This window comes from Vidua macroura, chromosome 23 (assembly GCF_024509145.1).
Source record: "Vidua macroura isolate BioBank_ID:100142 chromosome 23, ASM2450914v1, whole genome shotgun sequence".
Classification (NCBI taxonomy): domain Eukaryota; kingdom Metazoa; phylum Chordata; class Aves; order Passeriformes; family Viduidae; genus Vidua; species Vidua macroura.
In genome coordinates this window covers 2,456,243-2,472,067 of record NC_071593.1, presented here as the reverse complement: position 1 = coordinate 2,472,067, position 15,825 = coordinate 2,456,243, and the positions used below count along the sequence as shown (strand labels likewise).

Genomic DNA, 15,825 nt, shown 5'->3' with positions numbered 1-15,825 from the left:
GATGTAAGGGAATAGAAATTCTCTTTGAAAAACACCCTTGATAAATGGATTTATTTTGAATGGAGAGCTAGAGTTGCTCTGTCCATTTCCATTTGGATGTCTCTCTTTGGACAATAGTGACCATTTTTAGAAGCACTAAACTTCCACGGTGTTATCTGCCATAAAGGGAATTTCTATATTAAGCTTTGCATGTTCCCAAATTTACTTAAGCGGCATTGTAGCTCAGCTGTGTATCTTGGCATGCCTTCCATTGCAGCTCCCATCCCAGGAACAATTCTGTTTATAGGAGAGGATGCACCATTTCAAAACTGCTCCAAATCAGGAATTTCAACAAATGGTGTTTTGTGTATTGCTAAAAAAACCCAGTGCCTTGGGTTGGGAGGAGGCAGTGCATGCAAATAGTGCCTGGCTTGGTTTTTTTAAGGCAAGGTTTGATGCTTTTCTAAAACATGAAGACAGAATTAATTCTATGGGGCTTTCTGCTGTGATCTTCAGGCAGCTTTATGTTAAAAAGTAACTGCAGTAACCTGGAGGTGAATCAGTGCTAGAGCTTTTTTTTGTTCTAGCATATGTCTGAAAAAGGCTTTCCTTCTGAAAGATGCCCAGTGCTCAACACTTAGTCAATGCCAAATGGTTTTAAAATTGTACTTAGAAGTGTTTATTCCCAGGAATTCATTTCACAGGACTCTTAAGGCAAAAGAGGTTACTTTTTGCTCCTTGAGTAAATGCGTAGTAGCCTACTTGGATGCAGTGGTGGTTGCATTTTCAATGGCATTTTACTCTCCTGGCTCATAGGCAGCACTTGGAGTAGAGTTTGGTGTTTTTTTCTAGGATGCTGAGTAGGTCCCTTCATGAAAGCAGTGCTGTTGTTGAGGAAGCTGCTTTTAAATGTTGGGCTTGATGATCATGGAGCTCTCTTCCAGCTTAAATTATTCTGTGTTGCTTTCTTGGTATTTTGTGAAAGACTTGGCCACCTGTGAGCCAGGAGATCAAATTCCTCAGCCCGTTCCCTCTGTGATTCACAGAATGACCTTGGGCAAAGCCTTGGCCTCTTCATACCTTCCTTTCCCATCTGCAGAGGATGTTAAGGCAGCCTCCCATGAATCTGGTACTAAAATACGGCTTTTGTCCAAAGATTTCATGTGCTCTCAGGTGTCATTTACAAAATACTAATTTAGATCGTCAGCAGATAGGTGGCAAAAGCTCTTCCCTTTAACAAAGTTACTCTGCTTTTGGCCAACTTTCGTCTGATCCACGCCTGGAATAGCAGCTCTTCCTCAGGCATGTGCTGGCAGTGCTTGGAATTATTTGGAGCATGGCTGAAGGAGGTGGGAGTTCTGGGTGGCTGCAGCAGGACTTCTCACGAGGGATCTTGACCCAGGGCTTCGCTCTGTGAAGGTGATGTTAAACAGAGGCTCATCCTGCTCACCCATTCTCACACCCACCCTCTTTCTTCCCTCTTTGCATTGGTGGAAGTTTAAATGTGGGAAAGCAGAGCTGAAGAGCTGCTTTGTACTTCACCCTCAAGGCCTCGATGACTTTTATCTTTCCCAGCACCGAGCTCTGTCACTGTGGCCGTTTGCTGAGAAAGCATTTCCTCCAGCTTCCCAGGGTTTCTTTTGGAGCATGAGCAATCCCACTGTTCCCAGGGAGCGTCCATGGTTCAAAGAGGCATTGGCTGGGCAGGCAGGTAACTCAGCTGCTCCCAAATTCAACACCAAACCCAGCCAGCGTGGGGAGCGCAGGGATTGTGCAGCTTCTTCCCAGCAGTGGGAAGCTGTTGTCAGTGCTGAGTCAGCTCTTTGCTCCAGAGATAGGCCAGTGTGTTTGTAACCAACACTTTTTTTCCCCTAGGTTAATGTTTTTAATTCTTGGCTGTACGAAGTTCAAGCCCAAGGACAGGGGGACGTAGGTCAGGGAGCGAGGTGGCAACACCGACTGTGGGTTGGGCAGTGTACTCAGCCAGACGGCTACTAATATAAACATACATATTTTTAGCAATCATAATGGGTTATTTAGTTGCAGGGAAGAATTAAAAGGAGCCCAAGGCTGTCTGGAAACTCTGAGGGCTGCAGGGGAAGGTGGTTCTGGGGGTGGGAGTAGTCTGTCCTTCTGAGCTACATCTCCATTTTCTCCATGATTCATTTCAGACTTTCATCAAAGATCAGTTGTCAGACATCAGGATAAAATAACTGACATAGATACATTTATATATATTTATACATGGCCTGTCACAGAAATGCAAATGGAATGTTAATAAGCCACTCACTTGACTTGGGATAAATATATGGTAAATAGTACCTGGAGGCTGTGTCTTCAAAAACTTGCTGGTCAGAGACTGAAATAAATACAGCAGTAGTGTGTGTTAGTTGGCCACGTAAAGGACATAGAGTTGTCACAGTTGTGTTGCTTTCCCATGGCCCTTAAACATCATTTAATTTCATTTCTTTGGATTTAGGATTCCAGCCCAGCAGGAGATCATTGAAGTCTTCTCTCTGGCTGTGGTAAAGCAGAAAAAGTTAAGGGAAGGAGGATGTCCTTGTTTCATCAGTCTGCAGTATTTAATGATCTCTCTTTAGAGTTGTAAATGCTGGTTTTATCTGTTGCGTGCTTTTTGTGGCTGTTTCTGTTTCCGTGCAGCACTGGCCTTTCCCCCCTCTCAGTGGATTGTTGTATCATAGCTGAGTGCTGTTAAATACTGCAGAATGTGTGACATGCACAAACCAAAGTTCCTTGGGTGGCAAGTTCTCAGCCGCTTGAACGGGTGCCAAGAATGTCACAGAATCACATCCCAGCGAGCTTTGCTCCTGAGGGGCCGAGGCTGGGGTGATGGGCACAGGGTAATTACACTGAGGGAATGTTTAGGTGGCTTTCTCTGCCCTTCCTCTTATATCCATATTTCCAGTGGAAAGCCTTGTTTGCACATGGAGGAGCTGGGTTCAGGTTCTTCGTGGTTTCCCTGTGTGGGCTGAGCCCCTTCAGCGCTTGCCTGCATTTGGCAAAACGCGGCGACGGCTTGTTTCCTCTTGATCTCTTCATACAAACCAACCTCAGAGGTTGGACTGGGTTTTCTGACGTCTTCAGGTTCAACAACTCCTTTGAAGGAGGGAAAAACCCCTTGTATTTATTTCCGCAGGTGTGTGAAATGTTTTTTTTCCCATACAAATGCCCTGGTGTGGGACACGTCATGTGTAAAGAACAACTGCCTGCTGCTTGCTCGGATATTTAGGTCAGTGTTGGAATCAGCTCTGATAAGGAGTTAAGGTCTGTGTGCCCTGACCTCTGTAATTTTCATTGTGGTTGTTCCTGCCCGTAGCAGGTTGTTGGAGTGAGATGATCTCTAGAGTCTCTTTCAGTCCCTTTCTGGGATTCTATGATTCCTGCTTGAGTGTGGCAGAATAGCCACCTGGATTGTTGGATTAACAGGGTGGTGTCAGGAGTTTTGTGGGAACGGCCTGCTGTTCTTTAGAAGGAAAGTGTGAATTGATGTGCATTTTTGACTTACGTCTGTGTGAACAGGGGAAATTCTGGTTAAATATCTTCTTAGGTTCATGTAATAGTTATCAGTAGGTCAGAAATACCAGTCTGTAATAGCCCTGTGCGTATATTGCTCCAATATATAATTCTCCATCCAGAAGTCGAAGTGTTTCACAGGCAACGATCCTTTAGTCCATTGCTAGAATGCAATACATTGAATTTTTTAAGCTTTTATTTTAAGCAGTTGCAATCAAATTTTTGTGGGTGTTGGCTGGCAGTAATCATGTCTTTTTAATTCTTTTTATTCCCAAACAACACATCAGTACATGCAGGAAACTTGGAGCAATTTTCTGGTGCTGTTTTCCCAGGTTGAGGAAATGTAACCAACAGTTTTTTTTCCAAAGCCTATAAAGTATCCCAAGGATTTGTGTCTTCTGGATAGAGCTGATCATACAGCACTGTCACAGCTGGTGTTCTGTGCATGGAGATCACCTACGGTGACTTAACTCGAATCTGGAAAGGGAGGGACAGAGAGAAAACCCGAGGGTTCTCTTGCTTCCGTTCAGAGATGACTGTATGTTAACTTTGGATTTCCTGACCTGGCTTGGGAATCTGCTGCTGACATCAGCCGTGAGAATAACCCGCCATCAGCAGGGATGGAGCCTGTCCTCAGTAGATCTTTCTAGGAGATAATCTTCACTTGGAGATTATTCTGACAGGGTGTTGAGTCGAGCTGAGCCAGGCAGAGTTCCTGATTTCAAGTTAATTTTGGCAGGGAAAAAGTGATCATTCTGCATATTTCCTGTAAAAATAAAAAAAAATCTTGGATGCTTCACCAGGTCTGGTGAAACAGTTTTTGAAGGCAGCTATAAAAAAATTCTAAAGTATTAATTTTTACATTTTTCACAGCTGAAATTTGGCATGAAAAATGCAAAGGTTTTAAACTGGTTTTAGGTGGCTTTGTTTTTAACTTGCTCCAGCAACAGAGGTCAGAATCATGGAATGGTTTAGGTTGGAAGGCACCTTAAAACCCATCTCATTCCACCCCTGCCTCAGGTTACTCCAAGCCCTGTCCCACCTAGCCTTGGACACTTCCAGGAACTGGGCAATCACAGCTTTTCTGGGCAACAGCAGATTGGTTTTGTTTTGCATTTTTAAACCTGCATTGGCAGCTCGGCGCCCGCGGGACGTTAAAGCTTCCCTCTGCTTTATCCTCCGTGGCGGCCGCCGTGTTTCCAGCCGTGTTTCCAGCTTTGTTTCCCGCCTGCCGCTTGTGGGGAGTCCCCAGCCTGCAGCTGACTCACCGCTCTCAAATAAATCAACGGGCAGAAATTACAATTGTGCCACATTTTAGAATTGCAGGAGGGTGCAGGGCAGGTTGTGAGATCCCTTGATTCAGCGCCGCTGCCATTGAGGGGAAGCAGCGGGTCTCCGGTTCCATCCATGGGCTTGGAGCCTCTCTTTTATCTCCTTTTGTGGGAACAAAGGACAGCTGGCTTTGTGTTCTCCGCTCAGTGCTTTCATTTCTCACACGTAAACCCAGCGTAACTTCTTCGCCACTAGGCCTGCAAACTGTAATTGCCTGAAAATGAGAAATTTCTCTGGAAATGAGGAGTGGTTTTTGGGATACCAGGATTTGAATTGTCATCTTTGCATTTAGAACTGAGCAAAGGAAATGTGTGCTAAATGAGCTGCAATGTACTGAGACCAGGAATGGGGCCCCATCATCCTTGTGGGTCCCTTCCAACACAGGATATTCCATGATTCCATGACAGCAGGTGTATTTGAGTCTGAACCCCATGGCTGGATTATTATGTGTTGAGTCTTTGGGAATCAGCCCATGTGGATGAAATTGAGATTGGATTATAAATAAATTTAATCTTGATTAATGGAAAATAGATACATAGATAAATATTGTAAGTTATTAATAGATTTTTTAAGTTATTAATAGATTTTATCATGATTGATGAAAAATGGGTACATAAATAGTGTAAGAGCACACATCCTTATATACTCATAGGTAATTATGGACTGCAGATAAGTGTTTTAAAAGGGCTTGTAAACTACACCTGTAGTAAAGTGCATGTGTAAGAGAAAGATTTTATGTCCAGCCTTTTTTTAATTAAGAACAATCTCTCTTACTCCTCTGTTTTCCCATCTGATTTTGCTGACAGTAAAATACAAAAATCATTTTTCTTCAATGCTGTGATGCCGTAGAGTGAAACTGATTTTAGAAGTATCTGGGCTGGACAAAAGAGCATCTGAAATGCTGGTTAAGTACTCAAACTGTTCCCCAGCGATCCCACATTCCGGGAGCAGCGCGGAGGAGCGTTGGTTCCCAGCTCCCTCCCGGCGCCGCGCGTGTGTTGTGACAGCTCAGGAGATTAGTTCCTCGGCGTGCTGGCATTCTGCTCCGCTGACTTCACAGCGATGTGGAAGAGCAGGTTCTCCCGTGTTGGGAAAAGGCTGAGTGCCAGAGCACGCTCTGCTTCTGGAAAAAATCACCCTGGGTTTAATGCTGCTAGTGGAAACCCAAAATGAACTTAATAAGTTTTGTGCCATTTTTGACCTGCCCCAAAACCTATTGATACTTGGAATACTTTTAAGGAGGAGATTATCAGAGCTGTTGTTTTATCCTTTTATGCTCCCGTGTTAAAATTTCCATAGCTCATTCTAAAAGCTTTATGAACCCACTTTTGCCAGAAGAATTTTTAATAACTTATTTTCTGCATTGGCAACGGGTGGTTGTTTTCAAAATTACTCACAGGGAAAAGCAAAGCCATATTCTCATTTTAATATTCTGGGAACTTGTCCTTGAGCAGCTTTCAGGCTTCAGATCTGTATATTTTTAAAGCTAAAAAGAGTTGTATTTTGCTGCTCAAGACTCCACATAATTCCCTGTCAGATGCTTTATTTTGATTGTGCTGTGAGCTATAACTGGGTGACACAGCAGCTATAATTAACTCTTCCATCATTCTCCCATTCACAGAACATCAAACCTTTGACTTACTTTTGAATTATTATATCCATGTTTCTTCAATTGGAAAACTGATGGGGATTTCCCTAAAGAAAGGGGGGACTGTTCTTGCAATCATTTTATTTTCTTGTCTAAAAATAGGAAATAATGTGTTCTTTTTTTTTTCTGCAATGTTTCAGAAAGTCTTGCTTTGCTAAGGGACACATATCCTTAAAACTCCCTGGGGAAGTGGAAGTTACCAGTATGATCCTTGTTTCCCAAGGCTGCACAGAATTCAGGCTGCTTTGTAGAAATTATCACTCTGTTGCACTGCTGTGTCATCACTTGGATATCTAACGGTGTTATCCCGAGATAATATTTTTTCTCTAGTGGAATGCTGTGATTTCAACAGTATGTTCCATATTTTTAACTTCTTCATAAAAAAACCCCAAACTGTAAAAATAGCCTGTCTCCATTCTAAAGCACTGCTCAAATCAATTCAGTGCTGCCTCTTGCTCTAGAGATACAATCTCAGCACACTGGAATTCTAAAGGCTTTGGGAGCATCAAGATGTGAGAAGGGAAAGTAGAAATGTGCACAGGGCTGAGGGTTCTGCATCCCTAAAGTCCTATTTTAGCCTTCCCCAGGGGCTGCTGAACCATGTGGAGCTGCTGGCAGCTTGGGAATTATTTTCAGTTTCTCCCCATACACATTCCCTGCCCTATATTTGTGTGTTTAAAGAAGTTCCTCTATTCTTTGCCAGTTTATTTCCCAGTAGCAGGTGATGGCTGATGTTACCCCTAGAGAGCACTGAGGGCCTGTTTGTGTGGGGTCAGGTTTGGTTTTTTTCCAAAATGCTGTAGAGAAGAACTTCAGTTTGGTGATTTAGTGGAAAGGCAGGGGGATTGGAATAAAGATGAGGAAGAAATGCTTCACTCTTCACGTTCAGTGATTAAATAATTCATTAATGAAGAGGGCACAAAAGGAGGGTGCACAGGTGAGACAGAAATAAAGGCAGTTTACCAATTTAGTAGAAAAATGAGGCTGTGAGGGACATCTTGATGGTGGGAGATTTGTTGCTGGAAAGCACAAGGAACTGTCGCTGGGAAGGGAAATGTTATTTATTATCCATGAGTGAGAGGTTGGGTGGTGCAGGGCAGCTGCCCTTGGGAAGAGCAGGGCAGGGGGAAGGGCTCAGTTTTTCACTCCACTCCTGGCATGGCTTTATTTTCACTCCTCTCCCAAAGTGATGCTGAACTTCCTCCTCCAGGGCCAGAGGAGTAGGAGGAGAATGTGTGGGAAAGGCACCAACGTGTGAAGTGGCTGGATGGGGATGGGAGGGTTGTAATGAGAGGGTGAGACCAGCAGCAGAGTTTCTCATGTTTATTTTTACTTCTGCATTTTTGACCCTTTTTGTTGTATTTTATTTTGGTCTGGCCTGTTTTTATATCCTTCTGGATTATTTGTAAGTATTTTAGGACAGAGATTGTCTTCCCTTCTGCGCCTCCAAATATAATGGGGACAGAGCCCAAGGGCTTTTGGGAATGTGCCACGGTCCTCGTTACATACACGAAGATGTTCAGAAAGAAAACCAGGGTTTTTGAACATTTGAAGAAATACACCAACAAAAAAGCAGTAGAAGAGCTCACAAAATCAAATCTTGGAAATTACTAGAAGCCTGAAATGGTTTCCCTGAGAAAAGAAATGGAAAAGTTAAGTGGTTTAATGGCAAGAAGGTTTGTAAGAAGGGTATGAAATATTTAAGATAAGAAAAAGATAAACTTGCATATCGTTTTTCTAATACGATGTGGAGAGGAATATAAAAATTCAATCAAGCAGCAAATTTCAGACTGACAGGATTATTTTAGTATGTGGCACATCTCCCCCCCTCCAGCCTCCGAGTTAAAATTCCAGCAGAATTTTTTCGAAGGCTGCTCGTGTAATGGAGAATGAGAGTCTCCGGGGTTATGTCAGACAAAATTATTTTTAGCGCTGTTCTGAGCCCTCGTGCCTCGGGGAAGAAATGAGCCACTGAAGCAGGATGACGTGTCCCCACTGGGCAAGCTTTAATAACATTATATTCTCTGTATTTCTGCCTCTCCTCGAAGCATCAGATGATCCTGGGTCTGTGGATTAGATTGACTCCCTCTGTGATCTAATATGCAAAACCTCTTCCGCTGTAATTATTGTTTATAAAAGGAGTTCTTGGGTCTGAATTCTTCGTATCTGAAGTTGGAGGTTGAGGCTGAGCCTGGAAATAGTATTTGCTGGTTCACAGAGAATCCTAGCATGGTCTGAGCTGGAAGGGATCTTAAAGATCATCTTGTTCCCCCCTGGGCCATGGGCTGGGACAGGGACATGGACATCCCCACCTATCCAGGTTATTCCCAAGCAGTTGACCAAAATGCTTGCCACGATTTTCACACGTGGTCTCTTTGGAATACAGATCTTTTCAGGGAAGATGCCTGAGAGCACAATAACATTTCTTTCTTGTACATGAGAGTGCTGGGAGGGGTTTTGAGGCATTGTCAGACCTGTGCATCCTCCCTCTATTTCTCCACTCTTCTACACAGCTCCTGAGCTGGTCCAACATTGCATTACACTTAATTAAATCTCCACCATTGTCAGTGTGGGTAACAGGATCTCGTTGACATTTTACCCACATTCCACTTCCCTGCCTGTCTCCTCTGGGGGCTTTGGAGGGGGATATTGGTAGGAAGACGCTTAAATCCGTGTGAATAGTGGGCGGCAGCACAGAAACAGAATCAGGCGCAAAAGGGAGGAAGGCCTGTGGGCGAGCAGAAACTCTGGAATTTTGCTTTTGTAATCAGATAACCATTTCCTGGGTGACTTGGCCCCGTGCACTCACCTGTCCTTCTCTCCATGCCATTCCCAGCAGTGACTCCAGCAGCAGCTCGAGCGACGAGTCCCCGGCGCGCTCGGTGCAGTCGACGGCCGTGCCCGCGCCCGCGTCCCAGCTGCTCCCGTCGCTGGAGAAGGATGAGCCCCGGAAGAGTTTTGGGATCAAGGTGCAAAATCTTCCAGTGCGCTCAACAGGTAAATTCGCTCGGGAAAGGGCAACAGGGGAAAAAGGGGGTGGGACTGGTGGGATAACCTGTAGTGAGTCTTTGACACATGGCAGCCACGTGCTGCCTCTGAGGACGGGATTCTCTCCCTGCTTCTGCCTCAGTTCTTGTGTGACAGTGGGAAAATTGCTTAATTAGTGACCATCTGTGAGAAACCCTGCTGGTCCCAGCTCCAAGTACTGGGCATTTCCAGCTCCTGGAACTGGTGCTTCTAACAGTAATGTAGGCTTTCCCAGGGAAAAAACTGACACATCTCCATTTTTAATTTAAAACTTCGATTGTTTTATCTCATCCTGCTTAAATTTCTTTTTTAATCCAAAAAGTTGAGGGTTTTTTGTTGCAGTTTGAGTGCTTTAAAACACCCCTGAGCATATTTGTAAAGGCAATGCATAATCGCATGGAAAATAACCCAGGAAACCATGTGCTGAGGAGTGCCCATGATTACTCCCTGTTCCCTGTGCTGAGCACAGGAGAGATCCCACAGGAAAAACTAGCATGGCATCACTTGTGAAACAGTTTTAACAGAATTCATGGATGCAGAAGCACTGGCTGAGCTAAAATAATGTCTGTTAATCTTGTGAGCAGAGTACCTCACGTATTGGTATCTTCCTATAGATTTAATGCCTGTCATATTCCTTGAAAGTACACGATGCTGAGGTCGATATCCCACAAATCTCAGACAGATTGTGTGGGGCTGAGTCAGATTCTGCAAAATTTGATGAATCTGCCTGGTTATATTTCTGAATTGACTGAACTGAACGCTGTGTGACTCCAGCCTCCACTCCAGACACCTCATCCCAGCTGTGCACAGTATTCCTGTGGGATTTTTAATTGAGTATCCCTGTTATTTCTTCTTTGCCTGGAACTGGGTATCTCTTAGAAGCAGAAACCATCCACTGCCAGCTTTAGCAATGTAAAACCTCATGTGTGTATTTTCTTGGGTTTAAAAGAGAAAGATCAGCAAGAAACTTTGGACATTGGCAAAATTAACACCCCAAATTTAAAAGGGTACTCGTGTAAGCACAGAGTTAAATGGGATAAAGTCACATTTAACTGAAAGACAGTCAGAGTTCTTCATGTCCTTTATGGTGCTGCTGAGCTGGTAGAAGTGATGATTCTGCAATATTAATGTTTATTTGTTGGTTTAGATACAAGCCTTAAAGATGGACTTTTCCACGAATTCAAGAAGTACGGGAAGGTGACGTCGGTGCAGATCCACGGCGCGTCCGAGGAGCGGTACGGGCTCGTGTTCTTCCGGCAGCAGGAGGACCAGGAGAAAGCACTGAATGCCTCCAAAGGAAAGCTCTTCTTTGGCATGCAGATTGAAGTCACAGCCTGGATAGGACCAGGTAAGGTCCATACCCTTCTCCCACAGGACTGCTCTGGGTGTGTTCAGGAGCTCTTGTAAAGAGGCAGAATAGAAATAAGAAACATTGAAAGAAACTGGGAAAAATGCTACAATAAACTCCAGAGCAAAAAGAATGGATGGTCTTGGATCAAACAGCAAGAGAGAAGGAAAGCTGCCATCCTCCCAAAGAGTGGGATCTGCTGGAAGGAACGATCTCATCTGCCACGTCTCGGTGGAGCAGCTGCCAGTGGGTGGTGTGAGCACAGCACTGAGTCCTCCCAGCCTCGTTTCGTCTCCTTTTAATTAAAACAGCCAATGAGTGCTGCGTTTTGAGGCTGTGGCAGCACAGCCCACGTGACCGACCAGTGAGAGCTGCAGCCCTGAGCACGTGGTGAAGTTCTCAGACTGCACTTCAATGGCTTCTTTAAAAATTGATTCCTGAAAACAAACTCATGCCACGTACTCTTCCCCAAGCACAGGGAAGCCTTATTGGAATTCATGCACTCAAGCATTGATACTTGGTAAGAGTAAATTTCCAGAGAAGCAGTTGCAGCTCCCTTTCACCTGAGGATGCTCAGATTCCTCCATGGAATATAAAAATTCCCAATCCCACATAAATAACAAGTCATGGGTGCAGTATTGGGTGTTTTTCTCAAAAACAGTGGTTACTCTTGTTCAGATCAAGAAGGAGACCTGAATAAACCAACATGCACCAAAACTCCAGTCATTACAAATTTCCTGCTCTCTTTTATCCTAGAAACCGAAAGTGAGAATGAATTTCGTCCTTTGGATGAAAGGATAGATGAGTTTCACCCAAAGGCAACGAGAACTCTGTTCATTGGCAACCTGGAGAAAACAACCACCTACCATGACCTTCGCAACATCTTCCAGCGCTTTGGGGGAATAGTGGTACGTGAATGGTGTCCTGTGTGGGGTGGCGCTGCCCCCCTTTCTGTACAGACCTGTGAAATGCTGTGAGTGGTGCTAAATCTGTCAACGACAGATAATCCAGTCTTTCTGTAATAATCTGAGTCACTCATCTTGCTGGAATATACCTGAAAGCTTTTCTTTGTATTCAGAGTTCAGCATATGAATGCTGAGGGGTAGCTTAGCAGGAAAAACGGTCCTAGGAGTGTTTACAACAAATGTCTCTCCTGCTGTTTTCTCCTGGTAATTCTCTCCTGGTAGCTCCAAAGGTGACTGGGTGTTTGGCATATGAATGTGCCAGGTGATATTCTCGTGTTGACTCCTGCAACTGTGTGAATCCGAGTTTCCTGTCGATTCCTGAAACAAGGGACTTGGTCAGTGCGTGTGGAAGCAGCTCCGTGCCCAGGCAGAGGGGACTGGAGCAGATGGATCAGTGATGGCACATGAGGGATTTGGGTTTTCAGCTGAGGGGGAGTATCCAGACGAGGTAGAGCAGCCCCCTCTCCTCTGCTCATGACTTTCTATCAATTCACAGCAATGTTATATTTAAGGGAGATTTTCCACGAAAATCATGCAACTATCCTATTTAATTAATTTTCACATGGGCATGGAGTGACAGGACAAGCCTTAAGCTGAAGGAGGGCAGAGTTAGGTGGGATATTGGGAAGGAATTCTTCCCCAGGAGGGTGGGGAGGCCCTTACAGGTTGCCCAGGGAAGCTGTGGCTGCCTTATTCCTGGAAGTGTCCAAGGCCAGGTTGGACAGGGCTTGGAGCAGCCCAGGATAGTGGAAAGTGTCCCTGCCCATGGCAGGGGGTAGAACTGGATGAGCTGTAAGGACCTTTCCAACCCAAACCATTCTGGGATTCATTCTGTGATTCCTGTTGAGTCTGGGCTTCAGACGGTTCGTGTTCTCCTTGTCAGCTGTGGGTGCTTGTGAATGTGCTGTGCCTCCTTCACTCTGCTCTGACATGTCTTTATCACTGCTGAGGAATCAGTGACACATTCCAGGAACCCCATCCCTGCTACTCCCCAAAAGAAGAGGAGGTTGCTTCCATGTACAATGTGAACAAATATAAAATCCCCATTTTAAGATGTCTGGCAGCCCTTGTGTATGCAGACTCTGCTGTATCCTTGACATCAATACTGATTTATGAATTTGTGCCATGTCTGTAGCTTGAACCCTTTTCCAGTGTTAGAGCAGCAGAGCTCTCCTGATAAAGATGCTTATCAGTGCTAGTGTAAATTGGCTTTTGTGTGCCGTGGTGCTCCCTGTCAGCATTATTAATGGCTCAGAATTGGGAGGCAGCGCTGCCTCGCTGTTTCCAGGAAAACTTGCAAGCTCAGGTGCAGAAGGGACCAGCTTTATAACCTTTCTGAGGGGTAATGAGCACAATAATGATACTTTATTTGCCTGTCACAAGGAATTGCTTGCCCAGGGTGAGTGGTCAAGTATAATTTGCCGTGGTTGCAGTCATGCTACTTCAAACACTTGGAAGTGTAGTTTTCTATTAATATTCCACTTAAATCATTAGGCCAGGGCTGTAGGAGTCTAATAGTTGTGTAAATCTCCCTGTTTACTTCTGTTTTCCCAGATAAAGAGCTCTTGGGTGAGACTGTGTCAAACTGCTGCCTTGTCCCTAAATTTATTAACCATGAAATTAGCCTGTCCTGGATGTTGGAACATTAGTGCTTAGATCCGTGTGTGGCTCACAAAGGCAGCTCCTGCTATTCCAACAAATAAAGCCAAACCCTCCACCTCCTATTTTCAGCTTGGAATGAATCACAGTATCATGACTTTGTTCAGAGGGTTTGGGTACATTTCCAGTGCTAGTGCTGAGCTTGTTTGTTAACCAAATGTCAGCTCGTGGCTTGCTGGGCTTTTTAAAATCGATTAAAATCAGCCTTTATTTGGCTTTCTGAGCCTCTGGCTGTACTTGTGAATGGGCCCGTGGTGGCTTGGTTTTAAAGAGCAACAGCAACTGAAGTTGAGAATCTTTTTTGCCTCTGCCATGAGTCAGACTGGTTCAAGAGATGAGTCCAGCATCACTTTGTGTTTCTAGGAACAGGATGGATCATGATTATTTGGAAAAGAAGCCCGGCTTGGCTCAGAGATGAGGATCGGAGCAGGTTGTTTTCTCTTGAGCCTTTGTGAGGGAAAATTAATCTGTATTTCTTTGATCCTGAATTGTCTCTTCTTGATATAGTATTAACAGCCTAAAGCTGGTGTTTGTTGATCAGGTCAGGCTTAGTTCTGCGGGCTTGCATTTTAAATCTGCGGGATAAAGAGCTTTCCCTGCTCAGTAAGGATTTGGTTTTGAGATGCAGCAGAACAGTAAAGTTTTAACTGTCTACTATTGTTTAAATCCTCCCTCTGAAGAAAATATTAATTAAAGAGCTTGCTGTGCCACGTGTCCCTGAAAAAAGCCAAGTCCTCTTAGATGGGATTGACCGCTGACTGTGGGCTGTTGTGTTTTGTGCTTGTCCCCAGGACATCGACATTAAGAAGGTGAACGGTGTCCCTCAGTACGCGTTCCTGCAGTACTGCGACATCGCCAGCGTCTGCAAAGCCATTAAGAAGATGGATGGGGAATATCTTGGAAATAACCGGCTCAAGGTAAAGAAATCCTCCCCTGGACTGTATCCTTCTTGTGTCTTCCACTGCCGCATCGTGGGATGTTTCACAGCGAGGTAGTTTATGGAAGTAAAATGGTTTTTAATGCGAGATCGTATCAGAGCGTGATGGTTTCAACCACCACCTGATTGGGATTAATCAGCATTTTTGTTGGCTCTGTGCACACACAGTCCTGGGATTGAGCACTCAGAGACTGACGTTCCCTGGCCTGGAAGGGCCATATCTGGCAGGGCTGTGCTGGGAATCTGTCTCATTCCCCATGGCAAATGGGGCCTGTCAGGCCCCAGAGCTGTCAACCTGTCACTTCTCAGACATTCAAACTGTAGAAGAACCCAATGTTGTCAAACACTGTATTTGTTTAAACAAGCAGAATTATTTTCATTAATTGCTCTTTGATTTTTGTCTTGCACCTGCACCAGATGCTAATTTTAGACAATCCATACAAACTCCAAATAAGTCTTTCATCAGTCAGGCTCTGTTCAGTGAGTTTAACCCTTGTGCACTGTACTGATGGAAGTTTTGCCCTTTTGTGTCCAGCTGGGTTTTGGGAAGAGCATGCCTACAAACTGCGTGTGGTTAGATGGGCTTTCCACAAACGTTACGGATCAGTATCTGACCCGACATTTCTGCCGATACGGGCCTGTGGTGAAGGTAGGTGGGAGGCTTTGGCATATGCTTCCAAGTTGTTACTGTCTTCCTTTCTTCCCATCCTGTCCTTTCAACCCCACTGTCCAGGGCTTTATAGCTCAGGTAGAAAAAATTCTCCCTGGGGTGGAATTCGGCTGACAGGGCTCTGTCAACATAGACAGCAACCAGAAAGAAGTTATTTTGAGTGAGCCGAGATGTTGAGTATTGGAAACCATTTGTTGCTCTTGTGCAGTACAGTCTCTCCCCAGCAAAACTTCTTAAATGTTATTTGGAAGAACAGCGGTCTAATTATGTAATTACTCATACTTGCTAATTACATAATTAGACATAACTATGTTTTTTTCCATCAGACCGAGAAAAAAAAGACTTTTTAAAAGCAGTCAGGACAATCAAAAGTACATGGAAGAAGAGAGAAAGTCAACAATGGTGCAACACACCCCTGTCACGCAGCGGGAGCCTCTCCCATGCAAGTGATTTATCACGTGCTTAAACTTCAGTGTGGGAGTTGTCCTGTGTATTTTTATTGGACATGGATGTGCTTAAAATTAAGCAACGTGTATAAATCTTTGCAGGATCAGTGTCTGGCCTCTCCAAAGGATTTTTGTGGGTTTGTGTTGCAGCTTTGACGTTCTTTATTGTAGCTGTTGTTGCTTGAATAATACCTTTATGCTGCTAAAGGAAGGCAGTATTTGGAAATTGGGTGTTTAACAACTGGTGAGTGGTACTGCAGACTGATAACAAAAGCTGGTT

General features: G+C 44.4%; 1 protein-coding gene across 3 annotated transcripts in view; it reads left to right on the top strand.

Annotated features, from left to right (window-relative positions):
* The window catches only part of SPEN (spen family transcriptional repressor), a 66,012-nt gene that overhangs the window by 32,853 nt on the left and 17,334 nt on the right, over positions 1-15,825 (top strand). For all 3 annotated transcript variants that reach the window (XM_053997303.1, XM_053997302.1, XM_053997301.1), the window contains exons 4-8: positions 9,330-9,490; positions 10,668-10,868; positions 11,625-11,776; positions 14,284-14,409; positions 14,965-15,078. In XM_053997303.1, the coding sequence (XP_053853278.1) occupies positions 9,330-9,490; positions 10,668-10,868; positions 11,625-11,776; positions 14,284-14,409; positions 14,965-15,078 (754 nt within the window). The remainder of the gene's footprint in view (positions 1-9,329; positions 9,491-10,667; positions 10,869-11,624; positions 11,777-14,283; positions 14,410-14,964; positions 15,079-15,825) is intronic.